The sequence below is a fragment of the Lissotriton helveticus genome, chromosome 2_1 (assembly GCF_964261635.1).
Source record: "Lissotriton helveticus chromosome 2_1, aLisHel1.1, whole genome shotgun sequence".
In the NCBI taxonomy this organism is placed as follows: Eukaryota; Metazoa; Chordata; class Amphibia; order Caudata; family Salamandridae; genus Lissotriton; species Lissotriton helveticus.
In genome coordinates, this window is record NC_136059.1 from 2104561625 (window position 1) to 2104586534 (window position 24910).

The 24910-nt window shown below is 43.5% G+C and overlaps 1 protein-coding gene across 2 annotated transcripts in view; it reads left to right on the forward strand.

Annotated features, from left to right (window-relative positions):
* SAP30 (Sin3A associated protein 30) overlaps window positions 1–24910 on the forward strand; it is a 154694-nt gene that overhangs the window by 43899 nt on the left and 85885 nt on the right. For both annotated transcript variants that reach the window (XM_078677076.1, XM_078677074.1), the window contains exon 2: window positions 7795–7920. In XM_078677076.1, the coding sequence (XP_078533202.1) occupies window positions 7795–7920 (126 nt within the window). The remainder of the gene's footprint in view (window positions 1–7794; window positions 7921–24910) is intronic.

Here is a 24910-nt window from a genome sequence, read left to right on the forward strand (position 1 = left end):
GGGTTATGGAGTTGAAAGGATTTTGTCCATGCTCTATTGAATCTGTAAAAGCTTTATATACGACCCCCTATGCTAGGCTGCAAATAATGGGTCGAGAGTCAAGGAGAATTGAAATCACAAGGGGGACTATGCAGGGATGCCCCTGCTCCCCAATTCTGTTTGTCCTCAATATAGCCCCTTTTATAGTACCAGTTGCTAAAAGTCAAGGTATAAAGCTGGTTAGTATTAATGGATACAACACTAAGGTATTGCCATATGCAGGTGACATTTCAGTGATTACAGTTGATCCTGAGAAAGATATATAGCCGCGATAAGAGCAAATTGCAGGGGAGTTCGGGAGTAAATCTGATTATTTGCTATGGAACAAAAAAAAACGCATTACCTGTTCAGACAATATCGTATTCAAAGATGTTCGCCATACGGAAGCTGCAATTTATCTTGGGATTAAGATCAATCCTAATGTATCTACTATTTATCATATCAATCTAGAGTCATTGAGTGGCAAAGTGGACACAGATTTGAATTATATTAATGGGCTGCACTTATCCATTATTGGCAGGTGCAATGTATTAAAAATGTTAGTATTGCCTAAGGTGCTCCATTTATTTTGCTCTATCCCTCTCGAGGTGGATGGCCCGATACTTAAGAAATTCGGCGCCATATGTTCTCATTTTATATGGAACTATCAGAAGGTTAGGAGATCCCTTAAGCCTTTAATCCTTTCACAGGAACGGGGAGGGTGGGCAGCTCCTAGCTTTTTATTGTTTCATTGGGCAGCTCTTCTCCGACAAATGAGGTTATTGTTCACAAAGGGAGTTGGAACTGGGAGGATCAGCAGGATGGTGTAATTCAACCTACCATCTATGAATTAGCACTTGTTAAAGCAGCTTGGGGGTTCTTCTTCGCCAGGTAGAGCAGAGTTATTTTTTAAAAGTACGGTTCAAGTCGGTGACTGCTGAATAAAGGGTGTGCAAGAAGCTTCGAAAGCCAACGAAGATCAGGCGATACAATAGATACACTACCTTGAGGCGATCCCCAATTTTTCCAGCCAATTTATATGATGGGATGGGCAGACAATGGGAACAATCTGATCACGTATACATTTGTGGAGCTCCAACATGTTTTTGGGGTAGTTGATGGATCTTTCTTTAAGTATGTACAAGTGAAAGAATATTTAAGACCAGGTAAGGACAGCGAGATCTCTTCAGAAAGGCTACTCATTTTGGAGACTTAAGAAATCCAGATCATAGGATTGGAAAAATATATATTCTTTTGAGGGACACTACCCCAGATGACTTGGAGAAGATAGAATCAAACTGGATGAGTAGATTAGGGGAAGGGGATGTGGAATTGTACATGTCCATAGGGTTGGGTGCCAAGGTCTTTCTCTCATTGAGTTTGAAAGATTGGCACTGGAAAAACAATTTTTAACTTGTATTATACCCCTGCAAGGCCATTTGGATGGGGTTTGAGGGAAAACGATAAGTGTAGTAGGTGTGGCGAAGGCCCCACAGATTTGATTAATATGTTTTATGGGTGGGTGAAGCTACTGCCGTTGAAACAAGGCATTGAACTATATTCGAAAAAGCTGTTTGGGAGGGAGATAAGTATAAGCCCATCATTGCTGCCTTTGGGGTACGACAGCCGAATGGATAATAGTTTGACCCAGACCTATTTTGTTTTTATATGTGTGTCAGTAGCCCGATTGTTAATTGTTACAGTTTAGAAAAGTGCAGAGCTTACCACGTTTCATGCCTGGTTTGGTCGATTAATGTGTATCTACAATGGGGAAAGGTCATTGTATAACTTGGTAGGGGAGCCAGGAAGCGTGGTAAAACAATATGGTGCCCTATGATTAACTGGGTGACGGGTTCACTTGGTGGTATTGATTGGCAAGACCAGGGTAGATAATGGGGGGGGGGGGGGGGGTTAGGCCTGCTTTTGATGACTGTATACTATAAACAATTTGTTTGCTGTTTGACATATTTGGGTGGGGGGGGTCTTGGTTTTTTGTTTGTTATTCTTTCTGGGTCTCTTTTCTTTCCTCCTTTGCCTAGCTGTTAATAAGATGTTAGTATTATGGCGATCTGATATCAATGTAATTTAGTGTATGCTCTGCTCTTTGTTGGGGAGGGAGGGTGGAGGGAAGAAAAGTCAGAGAAAGAAGCCATGAAATAAAAGTAAAACCCAAAGTGCAACTTTCATTCTAGTTCGCCTCCCTCACTTCATTGGACAGTTACTTTTGTTAAAGCTGTAATTCGTGTTGCTGGAATTGGAATCGAGATGAACAATGTGCCGAATACAGTCCTAGGACAGAAGCGGAAAATGGACAGCCCAGTAATATATTCCTTGTAGAATACAATGTAGTGCCAGTAGTTATTGCACCTGAATACCGTCTACTATATGGCAGCAAAGACTTAAAAAAAGCAGTATTAAATGATCATTTGCGATGTCTTTGTATTAAGCTGCATACTTGGATGTTGGACATGGAGGTCGGTATGCTGTACCATGTTGATTAGCAACAGTATAGTGGTGTACAATATGCAGTGTGAAGCTTGACTCTTAGGGCCAGATGTAGGAGCCCAAATACCGGTCGGTAACGACCGATTTCGGCCGTTACCGACCGGTATTTGGGTTTTCTGATGTAGGGGCATGTAATTTTAAGAATCGGTAATTTTACCGATTCGGTGAATATACCGATTTTGTAAAATACCGATTCGGTATATTTACCTAATCGGTAAATCCATATGTAGCTGACACTCCTGAGAGTGCCACAGGCCCTTAAGAGTCGGTATTTTACCACACAATCCTATTGTGTGGTAAAATACCGAATTCAGGTGCGCATGCACATCTGTGCATGCACACCTGTGCAATGTGACACACAGACATGCCCTTAGGGCATGTATGTGTGCCACATGTCACACAAGTCTGTACTTGGGGTGCTAGAGGGTGTCAAAGTGACACCCCCTGCACCCTTGCAGGATTCGGTATTTACCGATTCGGTAAATACCGAATGGGTATTGCCCATTGATTCCTATGGGCTTCATGGCCCATAGGAATCAATGGGCAATACCGATTCGGTATTTACTGAATCGGTAAATACCAAATCTTACAGAATCGGTATTCCTGAATTCGGAATTACCTAAATCTGCCCCTTCCCATTTACAGACTCTTAAATACCGAATCGGTAAAATTCGGTATTTAAGAGTCTGTAAATGGGAATTAGCTACATCTAGCCCTTAGTTAGATAAATAAATATAGATAGTTAGATATGTTTATTTAGCAAAAAGAGGGTATGGAAGATTACAGAGACATTCTCTGTAACATACTAGCCCAAATGAGACCTCTTAACCCTAAAGTGATCTGTTGCTAACTTTACAGACCAACATTGATGAGGCCAGCAGCTTATCACTCACGTTAAAAAATGAAGACCTTTTTGGCATTGTCAATGTTTGTTTTAAGTTAGCTCTTTTGTGCTAATTCTTTCTTTTAAAAAAAATATATTACTGATCTAAGTGGCGTCCACCATCTTGGATCGGTAAATAAAATATTAGAGCCAATGGCACCCAAGTGTATACATGTCAATGGATTGCCGTAGCTGTCATCATGACTTTCTTTTTTTTTAGGTTGAGCCTAAGCAGCGCATGCGCTGCTGCGAGGCATGCTGTATCTGGAAATGGACTTTTAAACACGCTCAGCGCATACCGTTGGTTCTTTCCTCTGCCTTTACAATTTCCTTTGTTATTGTTGGCCAATAGCATACATTTGTCCTGCCTTTGGGCTGTTTTGTTCCACCCTGGAGACTGTCCCTCCTATATGGATCATTTCACTATGGCCATATGTTTTGCTTTAGTGCACTACTTTCTCTTTTGGCTCTCTCCTCGCTGCTTCTCCCAGTCTCCTCCCCCATGCGCCCTGTTCACTTAGTCCTCAGAGCCTGTTCCAGAACAACACCTGCTGCCCATCGCAGCTTGTTTCTTATTCAGGACAGCTGCACTTCACTCCTCTCCGTTTACTGTTGTTCCTTCGTGTTGCTCCCCCACACACACACACACTCACTCGCGAAGTCTTGTCTTTATTTATTTATTTTGCAGCGTTATATAGCGTGAACTCGATTCTTAGTCATTGGAGTGCTTTACATGAGCACCAGTTCCGTTACACAAGGACACATTAATTTTTGGTAGGTGCAGAGAGATTAAGTTGAGCTGATGCCGGGACTCTAACCTGGTTCCTCAGCTCCATGGTCGACAGCTCTGACCTTTAGGCCACATCCTCTCATTGTCTCTGACTAAGGCAGACAAGCATACACAAATGCGCCCGCCCGCATGCACATATAGACGCTTTGCTTCAGGCAGACCTAATCTCAGTGGTGCAAGACTGATTTACGGTTTGGGACTTGCCCTGGTGCTCCAGGCTGAACATGTGTCTGGGCGGGATCCACGCCCCGTGGATTACAGTTAGCTGGACATGGCATGATTAACAAACCTACCTGCTGCACATGCACTGGGGCACTGCCCTAAGCTTAAGCGTGGTACGTCACACCCAGCTTCGATGCACAGCCCTTTGGTTGTAAAACGTGATTCAAGATTTGCACCCCACATGCCTTTTAAAAATATATGTGTATTTTCACTTGTTGACAAGCCACTAAAAGAAGGTTTATTGTATCACTTTGACAAACGTGTTCTTGAAATGTTAACTTTTTCCTAAAAGCAAATGTTTACATGTCGTCTCAACGGACACTGTGCTTTATCAATCGACTGTTTTCTGACACACTGAACCTATTTTGGGTTCTGTTTCTCACAATTACACAATTGCATGTAGACGTGTTCTTAGCGGTAGTGCAACCAGATGTAAGGCCATGGACTCCACAGACTACATTACTAATTGGCCAGCCCTTCTCTTACTTTAAACATTGGCCCCAAATTACCATAAAATCGTTAAAAATATACAGATATACAACTCTCTCTCTGTTAAATCCCCTCTTTTTTCATGCTGAAGCAGAGCAATGAAACACTGCAACATATTTGGAGCACTCTAAATAACCTCTTGCGGTAAACCTGAACTCTTCCTTGTAGGACTCTCTGTAAACCCTTAACCTACAAACGTATTATTTTACAGGTATTAGGTGCTATAAAATGGTAATATGCAAAATAATTAAAGCCTCCTTGACATGCAGGACATAAACATACATATACATGGGTACTGATAACAAGCATGGCCCACCGAGCTCAGCTAGTCTGGCCATTTCTTAATTATATCTTCCCATAAACCCATGCTAACAATGCTGGGTTAGCTTACTTGCCTGTCTTTCTCTTCCCCATGTTCTTTTCTATTTTTTCTTTTTTTGTTTTCCTATTTTACCGCCTTCGTTCCAGAATGTGTACAGACACTGTTTTAGCAGCTGGGCATTGTTTGTGCTGGCTATGAAAGGGCACAGGTTTCCAATTTACCGCAGAGCTGAGGGCTGCAGCTCGCATTATAGGCAGTAGACCAAAGATAAGCAAAAGCAGTGTAGGCCCTACCGTTGCGCAAGTGTATCGTTCTAAATATCTTCAGTGATCCCAACCTCTACTTTTTATTTATTTATTTATTCAAAGTTTTGTATAGCGCGAACAAGATCCTTACAGATATCAGAGCGCTTCACAAAGACAGGGTAGGGGCAGTAGGAATGAACAGAGAAAATGGGAGCAGTATAATAGTCACTAACATGGTAGGATAATAATAACATACATAAAACATATCAGTATACAATCAGGTAAACAAGTAATATCAGACGGCACAAGTCATTGATCCCACTACCGAGGTGTTCAGGTACACCTTGGGTGTGTGGATGGCTTATACCAATGTTTTAGTATAGAGAGAACACTGAGTGGGGGCATCGGGAGAGTGAATCAGTAAACCAACGTGTATCATATATTGGTCGGTGGTAAGAGAGTAGCGTAGTAGTGTCCCCATCAAGTAGAAGTATAGTGCCAAAGGACAAGGTGAACAGTGATACAAAGCAATGCAGAGTCTCTGATCCAGCACCTATAAGGTTCAGGAGATCTTGGCCAGAAGGATGGTTTTCACCTCTTTCTTGAAGAGTGCAGTGGAGGAGATAAGCCTGGTTTCAGGAGGGAGCGCATTCCAGATCCTGGGTGCCATTCCTGAGAAGGAGTGCTTGTATGTTTTCTCTTTCCGGAATCTACGAGGTTTCAGGAGTAGATTTTTTGTACTTCTATTGGATCTCGAACCTCCTGATATAGACAACTTTTGAGCGAGGTAGTTGGGTGCATTGTGGTGCATGGCCGCGTGTGTCATAACTCCAATTTTTAGCTGTATTCTGGCTTCAAAGGGTAGCCATTTTAGAGACTTTAAGTCTGGGGATATATGCAAATGTTTTCTTGAGCCAGTAATGAGTCTCGCGGCAGCGTTCAGGGAGGCTCTTAAGGGTGCTGTTGTGGATAGCGGGAGTCCGCTGAGGGCCACAATTCCGTAGTCTATTCGAGGGATGACTAAAGCTTGTACAGCAGTTTGGAAGTCTTCGGCAGGGAGGAAGGGTTTAATTTTCCTCAGTGTGTTGATTTGGAAATTAGCTGCTTTTGTGGCTTTGCTAACGTGCTGCTGCATGTTGAGCTTGGCGTCGAGTGTGATGCCTAGGGATTTCGCCGAATCCACGATGGTAGGTTGGACATTGAGTGCTGTTAGGTTATTGAGCCAGGTTTGGGTGGTGGAAATTTTCGCCGGGGGTGAGATGAGTAGGAACTCAGTTTTCAGAGCATTTAGTTTGAGGTGATTATCGGCCAGCCAAGATTGAGTGTTAATAAGCGTGGAATTCAGATGTTTGATATCTTCTGGGGATTGTAGCTTTAGGTAAAGTTGTGTGTCGTCGGCGTACATGTGGAATTGGACATTGGAAGCTTGGAGCAAGGTGGCGAGCGGTTCCATGACGAGGTTGAACAGTGTGGGGGAGAGGGAGGATCCTTGTGGAACACCTAGATCTGCAGGCACAGGTGTAGATAGCACATTGTCGATCTTGAACTTCTGAGACCGGTTGTGAAGGAAGGACGAAAACCATTTGAGAACAGTTCCCGATTGACCCATTCTAGTGCTTAGCAGCTCCAGCAAGTTCTCATGTTTGACCGTGTCAAATGCTGACGAGAGGTCCCCACTGCCTAGAAGCCACACTATTATTAGCGTCTACTATATTGTTTTGTTTCCGCCCCAAATTCAGGCAACTCAATGTTCACAAATATAACTATGATGAACAAGAAGTGAGATTCAACGGTCAGGAGTTCAATAGATGACATTTTCCAGTCACCCCAGCCAATGCATTTCATCCTCGATGGACTTCATCAGGGCTACAAATCAAATTAGAAGTATATACATCAATAATATATAATGCCTTTTTTACATTATTACAAAAACATTTATACATATCTATAAAATCCCCCAAAGTGCCTTTCGCCCCCCAAGACTCCACACACATTAATTAACTTATCTTTTTAACAGAGAATTTTTTTTTCATTTTCCACTTTTGTCCTCATTAATGCAATGTGTACACAGCTATACACACCACGGTTCCACGGCACCTGGAGAGTTTTTTTAATTCTCTAAGCTGGTGTTGGAATATCCCTTGCTCATATGTAACTTCAGCTGTTTCTACTAGTTTATTTCATGTTTATTATATTCAGTGGCTTTTATGTTTTCTTTCCGTGCTTTGAATGTCTTCAAGTATTTTCTTTAATTAACTACATGTGATCAGTAAACACCTACTACATTTATATAACTGCATTTTTGTATTTTATATTTAAGGCAAAGCATCTTTACATTTGTGATTTTCACAAAAATCTAATCCAGACTCTTCGTAATAGAAGGAAAAGAAAAGGGAGTGATGATGAAGAAATTGACTCCCCTCTACATGACATTGACACACCAGAGGTACAACAACTACTTTTAAGTTGTAGCTATCAATAACCTTGCTGCACTAGTTTTCTATTCATATTGTATGTCTTACGTTTTAGGCAAACAAAATACATTTGGCTGCATTGTGATATAGATATAATATGGTGTATGGAGTTAAGCCTGAGATTAGTTTCAGATAAGACTAACTCAGTCTTTTCATATTGTGTACAGGGCTGGCCACTTATTAGACAGACTGTGCCCTTGAGAAATTGAGTGTCTTTAATGTTCTGTTGCTGGGAGAAAACTGACACCACCTCTAATTTTGCTCTAGGTGTCGTTCACTGTTCTACAAATTGTTTCTTAGTGGACCCTCAATCTCTCAGTGGACTACTCACAGTTCTCCTTTGTTTTTCCTCTGTGTACTCTACTCTTACCTGCCTAACTGATGCAAAGCAGCACTTAACCTGAATCTCCATATTTCATTGCATCACATTTCCTATGCAATTATGATTACTGAGAAGAGCCACTATACCACCCACTATACTCCTTTCCACCTCAGTGTACTACCTTCATCACCAATCCACCTCACCATGTTCCAGGGCCAATGCCCACTTCACCTTAGCCTTACTCATGGACAACGCGGGGCGATAATGGGGAAAGTCAAGCCCTAGAACTGGTGTAAATTTGAGTAATGGTAGACAGCTGATGAGCAAGGCAACTGCACGACTCATCAGTGTGAGATAACAGGTGGACTGGTAGGCTGCAGCACAGTTGTGCATGCATAAATCAGTGGACTGCCACCTGAACTTGGTTGATGGTGAGATTTAGACCAGTTGCTGACCTGCTGAGACCAAGTACCTACTTGCATGCTCCCACTTGAGATATTTGAGGTTGTTTGACCAGGAACAGGCCCTACAGCCTCAGATTGAATTAGTGACCGAGTCAGGTCTTTTCACCTTTGCCTTTCATTAGCATCGCTCACTGGATAAATATTCCCATGAAAATGCACATTGTAGGCTGGATTGTTGAGATTTGTTATGATGAACCAAGCTGCAGTCTGATGTTTTTCCCACAAAGATGGTTCCAAAATTAAGTGGTAACAAACAACCAGAAAACATCTCATTTGGGAACATAATATGGCACATGGGTAAAAGAGAGACCGCTGTTACTCTGTAGAGACAGAACAAAGTGAGGAGGAATCACCTCAATGGAAACCTTGCTTCATGTGTGATTTGGTGAGAGTAAGTAAGTCATATAAAAAGCACATATTCTCTTAGAGGCAACAGCTCAGGCAATAATATAGAGACAGACAGTTTATTGCTAATAGGTTATTGTAGAGCTCTCAAATATTTGACAGTACATTAATGCTATAGAAGCAGTTTCATAAATAAGTAGAATAAACATACAGGACAGGTAGCACTTCTCATATACCTTCATTCTTACAGTGATGATGGGACCATGAATGAGACTAGACACAGACTACACAAACCGCACTGGAGGAGACGCCATGAGGAATTTAGCTTTCCAATATGTAAAGCAAGCGCTAAAATAAGCAAACCGGAGGGCAGCGGCAACCTTCACTGTAGTTCCCGCAATGGTAATATACACACCCTGTGAAGTTATTCTTTTGAACGCTTCGTACTGGTGATTAACAAGGCATACATCACCCAGCATTAACCTGACAAGAAGGGTGCCCACAGCTTTCACGACATTAAGTAGGCCAGCGCTACTTTGGCAACACGAAGTCTCCTATGGAAATGATTAATCCTGCCCTGAAGAGAGCCCTGTAATTGAAATACCAGGACTCGAAACGCATCGGCAATGGCATTCATTCCCAAAAAGGCATTCAATTCCTTACCTAATTAGAGACATTAAATTATTGGGGTTCAAAATTAAGCCTTGTAAGGATCTGTTAACCCCTGAATGAACGGAATAGGAATGATTAATCATGTATATATTAATGGTTTTCATTGCAATCATCTCTGTTTGTAAATGCATTCAATTGTTGAATACTTGTATATATGTATAGTATAATCTATGTTTGTGCTTACACTATATGATTTATGTTTGTGTTCACACTGTATTATAATAATTTGGCATACTGTCTAGTTGATAATGTACTCTTTTTCTGCAAATTCACGATCAAAAAAACTTTATTTAAATTGAATAAATAAAAGGCATAAGTAATTGCCAGGATAAACCAATAAGGTTCTGTTTATCTTGTTTCACTTCAATAATATGTTGAAATATTTCGAGGCATAGGTAAATTTTCTCTATTTTCATTGTCCCTCTCCCAGCATATTTGTGGCTTTGGATCAGTTTTACACCAGTTGGGAAGGATGGAGAGCAACATTGGCAGAGTAAGGAAGAATTTCAGTTTTCTTGGTTCTCCCTTCTTGACAACTCCCACAGAGCCATGCCATCATTAAACACCAAACACCAAACACCATTAATACAAATTCTGCTCCCTGGTTCACCCCTCGTCTTAAAGACTTACAAGGTCAATGAAGGAGATTGGAAAGAATATGGAGAAAGAACTATAAATCAGAAGAACTTTTATCTTTCAAAGCAGCGCTTAGAGTATACCATCAACATATTATAATAGAAACAATAGTATACTATTCTAACCTGTGGAGGAGTGTGGCTCACTGATTAGAGCGGCAGACCCTGATGCAGAGGTCTGGCCTGGGACCAGGGTTCAATTCCCGACGCGGCAGGGTCCTGAGCCCAAAATCTCCACGGACTCGATAATTCTCGCCTCGGTGCCTATTCTAATCATGGGGTCCCACTCTGCAACTCTGGGCAATAGTTGCTTAATCTCCACTACGGTGGCCCACCCGCTGCGGGATGCCTGGCTTTCACCCTGGGGATACCCAGTAGGGGTTATCTCACAGGGAAAAGCCAGGACGGGTTCCCAAGGCAAGCGCCTTGATGCCTTCGGGTGATACGTGCGCTATATAAGTCGCAATACATACATACATACATACAACCTAATCGATCGGGCAGAAGCAAATCAGAAAACCATGTTTAATATCATGAAATCTTACACGGATCCAAAAATTCTAGTACAAAAAATTTAGCCTCACAGGGATTATGTGCCCAAATTGCTGAATTCTTTGAAAACAAAATCATACACCTAAAAAAAGACTTCACAGAAATAATCCCCTTGGCCAGCAAGGCACAAGCTCCAGAAACTAGAACGGAATTCACCTGCTTCAAGGAGATCAGTCTTTAACAGTCTAGCCAAGCCATTCTCTCTTCTAAGTCAGGTTCACCCTTTGATCCCTGCCCCCCAAAATGTTTGCATGCTCTTGTGGACATTATAAATCCAACTATTAATCACATAATTAATTCCTCTTTCATGTTGTCGAGCGTACCGGACAACTGGAAGATTGTGGCTGTAAAACCACTACAAAAGAAGAAAATTCCAGACCCTATCACCCTTTCCAATCTCAGACCTATCTTCATGCTACCATGTCTGAGCAAAATAGCAGAGAAAGTAGCAGATAGACAACTTCATGACTTTTTGCAGCCAAAAAATATCTTACACCTCAAACAATCAGGTTTTAGACCTGGCCATTCAACAGAATTGGTGCTGCTTCACATAACTGAAACCCTAAAGTTCGCCCTAGATCAGGGCAAAAATGCGGTACTGATTCTGTTAGGCTTATCGGTCACTTTTGATAGGGTCTCTCATGATATTCTGAGATATAGGCTTGCAAATAGTAGCATAACCAAAAAGGCGCTGGCCTGGCTATCATCTTTTCTAGAAAACAGGCATAATATAGTAACACTGGGTAGTTACAAATCCACAAAAAAACAGTTGTCATCAGGGGTCCCTCAGGGCTCGTCCCTGAGCCCAACCTTGTTCAATCTTTATATGACACTGCTGCTTACCCTGGTGGACACCTTTGACATCGAATACAATTCATACGTGGATGATACATAGCTAATTCTTACCCTCGATAAAAACTCCACTTTGACTGAAGAGAAATTTCATCACTGTGTAACTGCAGTCATGGACTGAATGAAACTCAACCATCATAAATATAACAGCCAAAAAACGGAAATCATGTTGTTTGGAAAATCACATTTTTCACACCCAAACAGTGGTGGCCACCAAATATGGCTCCACCTCCAAACACAGTAGACACATGGAGGAATTTAGGGATCAAGTTTGATCCCACATTATCTTTCCACAAAAGCTCTTGCCGTGGCAGGTTTGTGTTTCCACACAATAAAGATCCTGAGAAAATTCCTCGATCTACTCCCTATGAGCGCTACGAAGACAGTCGCCGTTGCATTGGTCCTGTCTCGTCTGGACTACTGCAACAGCCTGTATGCAGGAGCGAAAAAGACTGGTTTGAAAAGATTACAGGTGGTCCAAAACGCTGCAGCAAGGTTAGTACTCAAGCTACCTAAGGGTTCTTCTTCAGCTGCAGCACTCAAAACCCTGCACTGGCTACCGATTCACAAAAGGATTCTTTTCAAAATTCTAATAATCACCTACAAGGCTACCAGGGCTACGGGATCAAAATACCTAAGGTCCAGAATCAGTCCCTAAACCACCCAACGCCTTCTGTGATCATCTTCGGGAAATTTCTTGGCACCTCCTCCAATTCGTCTGAAATCTAGAGGGGGGAAGGCAATGGCCGTCCTGGGACCGAAAGCCTGGAATACCTTGCCCACACAGTTGAGACTGGCACAATCTGAACCTATATTAAAAAAACTGCTAAAAACCTGGATCTTTGCTGACCCAGACACACTGTGCTATCTCTCATCTGACACATATTTCAGGTGTCAGCCTAACCTCTCACTACCACAGATCCCACAGGTCTGTTCTGCTAGCGCCAAGATGCTCCTTGGAGTGAAAGCAGTGCTTTACCAATATACCCATTCATTCACATGATATGGTGCAGTCTCAGGTATAAAAAATATATATGAACAGTGCTGGGATGGCTGATTATGTACTTGTCTGGGATCGGTCTGGTGTGGGTCCAATGGAAAACCCTTCAAGTGTGGACAGTCATTTTTAGAAGTCTTTGCCAGCCTTGCCTGTAGCATTGCCATTTCCCAATCCGTTTTCAAGGCCTAAAACCCAGAACTAAGAATATCCAAAAGCAGTGAAGTACAGTTATCCTATTTACATAACTTTGGCGGACTCCATGCTAAGAAGAGCCTGTGCGAATGCAAATTGTTTATACATCTAGAAGTAAATGTCCATAAAAGGCATGCCACCTTGTGCCATTATGATTTTAATGTACGTTCTGTTATTGGAGTAGCTGTATTTTTATTCCTTGTTCTTTTCAGTCACAAGAAAATATATTTAAAAAAAAAATTCCTTGTGAAAAAACAGAGGTTACAGGGATGTTATAGTTCAGCTCAGATTTCACTCATACAAAACCAGTGAAATTCAGCAGTTAGTTAGCTGAGCTAACTATAACTTATGCCCCCGCAAAGCACTGCTTGTGACCTCACATATTACATCACTCATGACATGGTCAATGGCATCACTGATGACATCTCGGATGACCTCTCAAATGACATCACTGATCACATCATTTATAGAACCACTCGCACGCCCACTGACACTTAGGTGAGAATTTCAGTGTCAATGTAATGTTTCAACCGTACAGATACACTGAAATTCACCAGTTATAGTTACCTCAAGTAACTATAACTCGTGCCTTAGGTAACTATAACTTGTGCCCCCACCATGCACAGTTTTATCATCCATAATTTAATTGCAAATGTTGCAGTGATTTTAACAATGATGTCATAGATGTCATGAGTGATGTAATTTGTGGAGTAATTAGCAGTACATTGCAAGCGCTCAAGTTATCTATTGTGATATAATGTGATAGTTAGCAAGGGTGGGAGGTAACTATAACTGGTGAATTTAATTGGTTTTGTGCGTTTAAACCGTTATGTCGGGACTGAAATTCTCCCTTAACTATAACGTTATTTTAACCTTTATTTTTTTCAATGGATTTCTAGTTTTTTTTAACATAAAGTAATATTTTATTGACCTATATAATGACAACCTCAAGCCATGCAAGAGCTTTGGCTGTATGCTGCCTGGGTGTTGGTCGCAGGGCCTGGCCTCCAGCCAAGCCCTGTTTTGAACCCACTGCAGGCAGCCAACCCCACGCTGCAGCCAGGCACTGCGTCCACCCCATTAGCACAGCCCACCCCCCCAAGCCACTTTGGGCCCCAGGGTCCTCATCCCTCGCGATCCCTTTGAACAGTATTTTCAAAGGGTACGGGGCATGTTACTTCCCGTTATGCACCACAAGTGGTCCTTGGGACCCACGACCACCTGGGATCTTTGGGGGAGAGGGGGCTCTCAGCCCCCTACATGAGCCAAATAGTGCCTCTTTGCTCGAGGTAATTATTTGTATATCATGGAGCGGGTGCACAATCCACCCAGAGCTTTCCTAAACTCCCAGGGACCCAATCCCCTGGGCTGAATTCCATTAAATTGGGGAGGGGTCTGCACAGCCCACTCCCGAGCCTGAATTGGCCTTGGGCTGAATTCCATTGAAAAAGTGGAGAGGGGCTGCTTAGCCCCCTCCCCGAGCTTTAATAGGTCCCCTCGTATCCCACCCGCTGGGTCCGAATGCCACAAACAAGGGGAAGGGGACCCTCCCAGGGCACTCACTAAGCAGTAATCTGGGGGCCGCAGGGGAAGCCCAGGGCCCATACAGCCCCGGCTGGGTCTTTACATACTCTGAAAGCCGGTATTGCTCCCGCCCAGCTATAGCAGCTGCTTATGCTTATCCTGCCATGCTCAAGCAACATGTGTTCCTCTATCAGCACGATCGTGGACTAGGACATTAATGTCTTCTCACACTCTGTGGGAGCAATTTTAAATCTCCCGAGTAAGAGCAGACATCACTTTCTTTGCCACACTCCTGCTGCAGGGAAGGCATGTTTGCTCCTACCTTATGGGAGATTTAAAAATGCTCTTGCCCGGCAGGACAAACATAAGTTTTCTCACCTGCGCTGAATCCAGCAGAGAAACTACTGTTTCCCAGGGATAGGCTCCCAAAGACACAGTTTGTGAGCTGGCCCGAGGGATGGGATACCCAAGGCCTTGGGTCCCCAGAGCCTTAAGAAGCTGGGGATGGTGAGGTGGGGGGGACCTCATCCCCTTTTAAATGGCATGTTCTCCTGGGGATCCATTGGGTCTTTTAAGGCTGGGGTAGAGGGGCCGTGCAGTCCATCTACCATTTTAATTTGAAATTTTGCCAAGGGATGTGGTCACCTGGCCTCAAAGAAGTTTGGGGATACATGCCCACCTGTATTATATATACCTTTCCCGCCCTAGCCCACCTGGGTTTTTTTTTTCAAATGTGATTAAGCCTGTGCCGTGTCCTAATATGGCTGCTTTGTAGATGTGGTGGCAGCCAATCAGATCTCAACATGTGATCAGTCAGCGTTTCAGTGTCATATATACAACGTTTTTGAGCATTAATTGCTCAAAAACTACTGAAAGGATTTGCAGCATATCACAAAAGGCTCTCTTTCTGGACCAAGATCTAGCTTTCTTCCAAATTTAGTGCAAATCTGTTCAGCTGTTTGGGCTGTAGATGTGTCTAAATTTCCTATTTAAAAAAATGGATGGGGTAATAGCGTTTTGGGGCCACCTTTTTTCTTGGCCCTTGGTTGGCCGAGGCCCCCGGGCGATGGAGGCCCCCGGGTGATGGAGGCCCCCAGTTGATGGATCACCACAAAACTTTCCAGGAAGGAGCAAAGATTTTTTTTGGGGGGGGAAGCTTTGTGAAGATTCATCAAAACAGCGCCAAAGATATAAGCAAACCATAAAATGCATTTTCTGTGGAAACACAATCCTAACTCTAACTACCCAGTGGTAGACACAGTTAATATTGTTGCTGAAAAGTATATGTGCTGGAATATTTTCGAGCCTTCATAATTTGGAAGCTTGCATTACAAAAACTGGCATGCTGATTCTTGATCTGTAGGATAGAAAGTAGGGATCTGAGGAAGAATGTAGAATTCATGATTGGTTGTAGTGTTTGACCTTTGCTGTGATGAATGGTGGACCGGGTGATGAAAAGCATGAAGGGGATGCAGGCGGCATCTTATGAAATCTAAGGCAAGAGAGGTGTGACTGCTATTAATCCCATACAGGAGTCTTGCAGTACTATTTTGGAATTGGTGGAGAATTTGAATGAGGTGGGATGAAGGTTTAGGTAGATTTGTTTGCTATAATGTATTCTGGATTAGATCAGAACATTAACCGTCTTTGGAAAAAATATATATTTTTGATTAACAGGTAAGCAAACACATAACTGCAAAATCACAATCAGGCCTGTACATATGATTTTTGGTGGGTGAAAAATTGTGGCATTAATTTAGATAAAGCAGTATAGACGTCCCTACATTTCGGGGTCTCGTGTGTAATTTCATGAGAATACAGAAGTATTGCATTGCAATGAACACATTTATACATGGAACGTCAGACTCTGCCCATGCCCTATTATCAGGGAAACACTAGTAAACACACATTGGTTTCATGGAGGGTAACATGTTCCAGGTATAGCAAAGGCTTGCTAGGGTGCTCTTTCTACTCTTTATTGTGTACGTCATGTGTTTGTAGTGGAGCAGAGCTACTATGCTCGGTTGCTGAAGGTGATACTATCATAGATAGATACATAGATGCTATCTATGTTTTTTTTATCTGACATTTTCTCTTACACTGAATTCCAAAGGAAGATCATTGAAACCAAGGGGAATTAATTGAATCTGTCCCCAATCCAAACCATTTATTTATTGTATAGTTTGAAGGGTTTGTAGCCAAATGTACCCCTTTAGGGGATGGGGGAAATAAATATAGATTTTTGAAAATATTATATTTGTAGCAAATGTGGCTGTAGATACATATGCTCTGCACAGGGGCGTAGTTACAATTGTTTCACCCGGTGCAATGCACCATGGCCCGGAGCTCAGATGGGCCAGTCTACCTTGAACAAGGTGCTATTGGCGCACAACACCAGCAACAGATTGGCCAGTCAGGCACTGCCTAAGGGGTTGCCTAACTGGGCTAGCCCGTGGGCTGTTTTTCAGGTCTCTGCTCTAGACTGCGCATGCGTTGTCTTGAAAGAGACATGTTGTATATACTTTGTGGGCTTCAGTCTGTCCATAGGCTTTCCATTTGATGGCTCCATTGTCGCTGTCTTAATCTTTCTGCCCATTTGTCCCTGGCATGCATGTGTCATGCCTCTTCCTGTGATTAGCCCTCCCCGAGAGCAGGTACCAATAACTACTATCCATCCACTCCTCTCATTTAATTACCATTTTAGGAACTTATTTTCTCTTCGTTTAAGATCCCACCTCAGTAGCGGTTGTGTTTTCACTTGCGCCTTTTCTGTAAACAGTCCTGTAAATCATGTTCTTATCTCGTTTCTTGTCTCGTCCCCCAATCACCCTCTTCCCACTATCTCTTTCTCCATCCGCAGCCCCGTGTCTGCTTGCCCTGTGCTTCTCCGACTGTCGTGAAATTGCTCTCCCCACTCCGCATTGTTTCTAATCCCGTCCCCTAATCACTCTCCTCATGCTGTCGTTGGCTCACTCCCGTTCTCCTGTGAATTCTTGCCCTGTGCTTCTCTGACCATAATGGAGTATGCCTGTAAATCATGTTCCATTGTCGTTTTTCAAGCCACATGTTTTTCAATTACCAGGCGAGCATTCGCATGGAGATAGCGAGAAAGTCAGCAATCCCATATCAGGCTTGCTGGTTACTTATAAAATAGGTTGCGGGAAGGGCTTGTTTCAATTCACTGGATAGTCACTGTAAAGTGCCACATGCCACCAGTTGCACTTCTAGGCACTGGAATGCATCTGTATAGTAAGCTTTTTGTGGTTTGCAATACATCGCATAGTACATCAGCAATCCTCTCCATGGTCTTCATTGCCTTGTAGGGTCATATGACCGCTTCGTTTCAGCTCCCCTTCACTCACTCATTCTCACCCCCCACCCCACCGCTGAGACAGTTACAAAAAACAGGAACACGTCATAATGGGCTGGCTGGTTACCAATAAAACAGGCTGTGGGAAGGGTTTGTTTCAATTCACTGGATGGCTATTGTAATGCGCCACATGCCACCTACTGCACTCCGTGGCACTGGAGTGCATCTATATAGTAAGCATTTTGTGGTTTAGATTACAGCTCACAGTACATAAGCAAGCACATGGTTTGTTATGTTGCAGAACTACAGATTAAAACTAAATGATCAGGAAAAGGCTTATTCCAAGACAAATCATCTTGAAAGGGGCCCGACACTTGACCGTTTATGCTCTTGCTGCAACTGGTAACTTCCTGCCCTATGCTGCATCACTGTCGCAGATAAGTCACCATGTACACAAATCACTGTCTCACGCCTTAGGTGCTCCCTGCTCCCTTGTCGGTGGGTGAGCCAAATAAACAGGGAGAACAGACAACTGATCCAAGGTCCAGGCGCTGGCACTGAGAGCCAGTTCTTGAGCTGAGCGTTAATAACATTTGACAAAGCATGTCAGTCATTCAACAAAGATCACGTTGACAGTGTCTTCAGAATTTAAAATAACATATCTCTTAACAGGCGGAAGCGTTTTACCTTACTAATACAGGTTAGTTGAGGACTATATTTATTAAAAGTCAGATCTTTTAAACATGAACTGAGAAACATTACTACCACCGCTGCGATGACACTTCCATTAGTGAACTAAGAGGAATGTCAGGGGTTATGACAGATCTCTTATGTGTGGCCTACATTCTTCTTATAGATAAGCAATATTATAGGCTAGTGTCTCAAACGCAGAGTATTTTGTGCAGCCCAGATCCTAAGCTCACATATTTGAAGGTGCTCTGACCTCTTATAAACCACTGTGAGCAAATATAAAGAGGCATGGTATTCGCCTAGCATTACACAATTTTGTCAGCAGGGAAGCTGAGGTTATCCAGTTACACTGTGTTTACACAGTGGAATTCAGTTAGTAGATGGGTATCTACTTCTGACATCAAATATTAATATTTTGAATGTAATTCTTGAAGGATTTGAATTGAGGTGAGTGACCGTACTAGCATTTTATTTTTGGCAGTTTCACATTAGACAAATCTTGCCCAAGGGCATGAGTGTGCTCCACTAGGTCCAGCAAGTGCAGTGGCACCAAGGCCCAGAGGTTTGAGGGACCCACCAAATCCTGATTATTGCCATTCTTTCACGACTCATTTCCTTCCTCGCACTATGGCCCATGGCCCGCTGATTCTCCATACTCCTGCCATCTAGTATTGGGCATGGGCATTTGCAACTTGTTTTTCTTTGAGCCATGAGGTATTGAGGCTGCTTGTCTCCGTGGCACTGGTCATGTTCATTGGCTCCATTGTTAGATTGTATCTTTCTGCCATCGGGTGTAGACTGGTTTTGCTGAAGCACTGGTTTAGAGCACCTTTTTTGCACCTAACCACCACAGAGATGAATTGGTTTATTGAAGAAAAATAGATTCTACTCCGTCCATACTACAATATCAGTTGCTCTACATTCATTGGTAGGAGGTACAACGAAGCCGAGGGCATGTGCTTCTTGGTAGTTTCCATCGCCTTCCATTCCTGACCGAGAATGGTCTGTCACGATTGATGGATCGAACTCCATTCGACAAGTGCCCTCTGTGCAATGCAAATGCAAATATCTACACAACAACCACATTCAGGTCTTTAACCTGTCCTTCTCCCCTGAGCAGCATGAAAGACTTCTCAGCGTGCCTACAATTTAGGTTGAAAAAGCCTCTGAGGTATCAAAGAGATTGACGCCTCGCTCACAACATGGAAATGGAGGCCGAGGCGGAGTTTTCAGGAGAAGGAACTGGTTGGCAAAGAGGAAGAAAAGGAGGGTGGCCTGCTTTTATCCAGCCTGCATTATGTCACCTCAGGAGAGTTTGACTTCAAGATTGAGGAGAACAAGTGAAAAGAACAACCGCTGATGTCCCTTGCCAGTGTCCTTGTCATCTAAATCTGGAAGGACATCGAGTTCAAGCGCAAAGAATATCCCAAGGCTGTGAGTATCCAGGCCTATCATTCCCAGATATATCCCACGATCTCTGGGGGGTTGGCCGAGCATCCACGTGGCTACATAACACACATGTCTTGGTACCCGCAACCAGTTGATTCCGGTCGACACTGACAAATGGCTTCGGAACTGAGAAAGGACAAATCTAATCCCTGCCAAAAGACCAACCACTGCACCGAGAACAAATCCTCTAAGCTGAAGACTCCAGGTTAAAGTCACTCTGCGCCAACACAGCCTTCTGTATCTCAATCTTTGGTGCCGATATCTCTGGCACTGAAGGACAAGCCACAAGTGAAAGAAACAACTGGTTCCAAGGAACCGTCTTGTCCGAACAGCAAACCTACACTGAAAGTAACATCGTGGGTAACTGCTGAGGAACCGGATGGTACATTTCTCGATGTTACAGCAAGTCTTGGACAAAGGTCCAAGACAACTGTTATTAACCCTAGACTGGAAAACTCACCACCTGGAGAACTCTACCATGTTTCTACCATAGAAGAAACTTGTGGCACACAATGGCGCCATTTCATTACTACCATCTCAGACACATCCACCACAACATTCCCCAGTCCATTCACCACCACCAAAGTCTCCCTCCAGGTCTGCACACTCTCAGTCAGACACAGATAATACAAACCCATACTCTCCTACAGAGGACTTCAGGAAGCCTATGTGTCTCCTCTAAAGTCCTGACAACCCTAGGGAGGACTGTGATGTTGACCTTCAGGACAACCTGTACCTTTTACGCCAGCCTCGCCTGATGCCACAAGATACCATAATGTCATCGACCAGCCGGCAGCAAATCATTAGGTAGATATGCATGTGACACCTGGGGATCCTTACTTTTTGGTAGAGACTTTATCCAAGACAGTTGTTTCAGTACTTACCTATGATAAAATCTATGCTCCTACCAGCCGCTGAGATTTTCAAATACTCAGTAAAAGCTATGGTACTTACTCCCTGCTTGAAAGCAAGTATAAATCATCCCTCTCAGAGCCACTGTACATACTTGGACACCCTTCCCCTGACTCATTAGTCATTGCTACTGTTAGTAAGTAGACTGTAGCACATGAAGTAGGAGATGCTCTGCTTCTTGATGAAGAAAGTAAACACACTGATGCTGCAGAGAAAAGGGTGGACTTGGGGAATACCAATAACTGGTGGATTGCTAACTCAGTGGGGATACTCTGCTGGTACAACAGGGCCCACTTAGATGAGATTGAGGTTCTCCTAAAACATCTTCCAGACGAATATGAAAAGAGTGTTGAGGAATTGGTGGGTGAGGGCAAATGTGTATCAAACATCACCATTAAGTGTGCGCTAGATGCTACTCCGCAAGTGGTATGAACTTAGCTGTCATACATGGCATTGCATTTTAGGCTTCAAATGTTATTTAATTATTTATTTATTTATGCAATTTGTTAAGCGCACAAAAACCCTTGGGTGTCTCGGCGCTGCAGACTGTTGAATATGGGACAGAGTGGGTGCTGGTATGTTATTGGTTGAACAACCATGTTTTGAGTTGTTTACGGAATGCAAGGAGAGAGGGGGTGGTCTTGATGTAAAGGGGAAGTGTATTCCCAAGTCTGGCGGTGGCGACTGTGAAACTTCTGTCGCCCCAAGATGATTTTTTTGTTCTGGGGACATTTATCAGGTTTGCTGCTAAGGATCGTAGGGGTCTTGTTGGCGTGTAAGGGCATAGCGTTTTTTTTTTTAGAAATTCAGGTCCTGTGTAGTTCACTGCCTTATAGGCGATACATAGGGCCTTGAACTTTGTACGGCTTCTGATGGGCAGCCAGCGGAGCTTACGTATTAGATTGGAAGTGGGGTTAAATTTGGGGGTGCTGGTCAAGATCCTTGCCGCTGCGTTTTGCACCATTTGCAGTTTGTTTAGAACTTTTTCCTGGGTGTTAAGGAATAAACCATTGCAATAGTCTACCCTGGACATGACTAGTGTGCTCGTGAGAGTTCTGCCGGCACTTGATGGAAGGTAGGGTATAAGTTTATTTATCATTTTAATGGTGTAAAAGGCAGAGGAGACAATGTTGTTGGCGTGTTGTAAGAATGTTAGTTTGTTGTCAAAGATGATACATAAGTTTCTGACTTTTGTTACGGGGGATGGAGGTGGACCCAACTCCGTTGGCCACCAGGACGGGGACCAGCTGGGGGAGAAGTTGCCAAAGATCATCACCTCCGGGTTCTCGGAGTTCAGTTTAAGGCAATTGTTTGCCATCCATGTGATGTGCTTATTGCGAGTATGCCCCGACTTTTTCTCCATCATTGTGGGTCTCTAGTAATAGCTGTGTGTCATCGGCGTATGTGGTCAGTCGCATGCCATGAGACTTATGACCCTTGCCAAGTCGGACACATATATGTTAAATAAGGTTGGACTCAGCGAGGATCCTTGTGGAACCCCGCAAGGGAAGGTGAAGGATGGGGATTTGAACTCGCCTAGCGTTGCTGATTGGGAACAATTAAAGAGGAAGGAGGTAAGGAGGGTTTTGGCTTTATTTTTAATGCCTATGGCAGAGACACGGTCGATGAGTGTGGTATGATCGACCGTATCAAATGCTGCTGAAAGGTCCTGCAGCACCAAAGCTGCGGCTCCTCCCCGATCGAGTATCATTCTGATCTCGTCTGAGGTCTTGATAAGTGTTTCGGTGCCATGGCCCTTCCTGAAGCCAAATTGCTTGTCGTCTAAGAAGTTGTTCTCATTAATGAAGTGTGACAACTGAGTATTTATTACTTTTTCGAAGACTTTGGCGGGGAAAGGGAGGCAGGCGATAGGTCTGTAGTTTTTCTTTTCTGTGGGATCAAGGTTATGTTACTTAACATCCCATTTGGTGGTGAGCATTTATTCAGCCCACAGGTCAACAAAGGCTATGGGAGTGTTGCTGATCCCAACTCCATGTCAGTCCTTTTATAAGCAGCAAGGAAGGGGTAGTGCCAGAGCGTCCACCTCCAAGCAGGGACAGACTTGCCAAAGGCTGCAACAAGCATATTTCCAGCAAGGTGGTAGAGGTTACAGTAGAGGAGCCTATAAAGGCAAATGAGCCCTGGGAAGGGGTAGAAGTATGCCTGTAAAGGGTGTCTCACCCAGAAAACAGTTATTCCTCTCACTTTTCCCCCACCTCCGATCACTAAACATCTGTCGGGGGCGGACTTCAAGGCTTATTGGCAGATTGAGAGGGCATCACTTATGACCAATGGGTGCTCTCCATCATCGAGCATAATTACTGTCTCGAACTCACAGCAACTTCACCAGACATGCCGCCATGCTAACGTGCCCTCAGCACTAAAAAATTGTCAAGGAAGAGGTAAAAGTGCTCCTTGCAAAGGGGGCTATCAAGCCAGTTCCAAAGGAACTCCAAGTAGGAGGGGTGCACTGCCTTTTTTTTTTTATTACGAAAAAATGGCACATTCAGGCCAATCTTACACCTCAGACCTCCCAACCGATACATCCTTGTGGAACATTGTCATATCGTCACACCACAGGATGTCATACCACTTATAGGAAGGCAACTTCATGGCAGCTCTCAACCTAAAGGATGCATACTTCCACATTCCCATCCAAGCTCATCACTACCACTATCTGAGGTTTGTGGTAAGAGCACACCATTATCAATTCAATGTTTTACCACTTGGGGTCACAGTAGATACAGATCTATTCACAAAATGCCCAGCAGTAGTAGCCACCCATCAAAGGAGACAAAGCATGCATGTTTCCCTTACAGAGGCAAGTGGCTGATAAAGAGTTCAGACAAGCCCAGGTGTGTAAAAAATACACAAGCGCCATGATCAATCTTCTTCACAGATTAGGATTTACAATAAGCGTGACCAGATTCTACTGAGAATCACTTCACTTTGAACATTATCCCTGAGTGAATCTCAGTTCAGTCCTCGCCACAGCCTACTCCAATCCACATAGGGCTCTGAAATTCCAGACCCAACTGACTCTTTTTCAGACACATCTCCATCTGCCATTCAATACCTCAATGCGTCTCCTAGGCATGATGGCGTCCTATAAAGCCATTGTCCCACATACCAGAATGCTTGTGCACTCATTACAGGAGTGTTGGGTCACAGGGGTCACAAGCGGAGCACAGTTTAAAACAGTTTAGAATATGTAGTGTTGATTCAGCCCAGGATATATATCAGTCTCTCAGTGGTGGAAAAGGGCAGTTGTTGACTGTTGAAGGGCAGGCCATTTATGGACCCTACAACGCAAGTGACCATCACTACAAAGGCATCACTTACAGGTTTGGGGTACACATGATGGACATGACAGTACAGGGATTGTGGACGGCTCAGCAAAAGAGCTGAATCTCTGCTTATTAGAACAACTAGCAATAAAACTGGTGCTGAAATATTTTATCAAGGATATTCAGCACAAAGTAGTCCTCATAAAGAGAGATAACATAACACCCATGTATTACCTACAGAGACACTCACTCTCTCCAACTGTGTAAGCTAGTACAGAGCATAAGGAATTGGGCAATTCACTCTCATACTGCTTCGCAGAGTACCTCTCGGGGTGTACAACAACTTTGCCGACCTCCTAAGTAGAATGCAGCAAAACGTCCCAGAGTGTGAATTCAACTGACGAGTCCTACTTCAAAGCTTCCAACTTTGGGGAACACCAAATACAAATCTCTTTGCCACTCCACAGAACACACTATCCAAAACCTAGCCTCCAGGTTTTATCACCCACAGTCCAGGGGCAATGTAGAATGGATGAATTGGTCATCGATCTTTACCTGAGCTTTTCCACCTCTCCCCCTATTACCATATGTGGTGAGGAATCTCAGGCATACATTGCTCACCTTGACTCGGATAGTTCCCGCAAGGGCTAGACAGCCATGGCACACAACCCTACTAGAGCTATCTGTAGTTACTAATGGGAAATCCCCAACAGGCAGGACCTTCTCACACAGAAACAAGACAGAGTCAGTAAACCA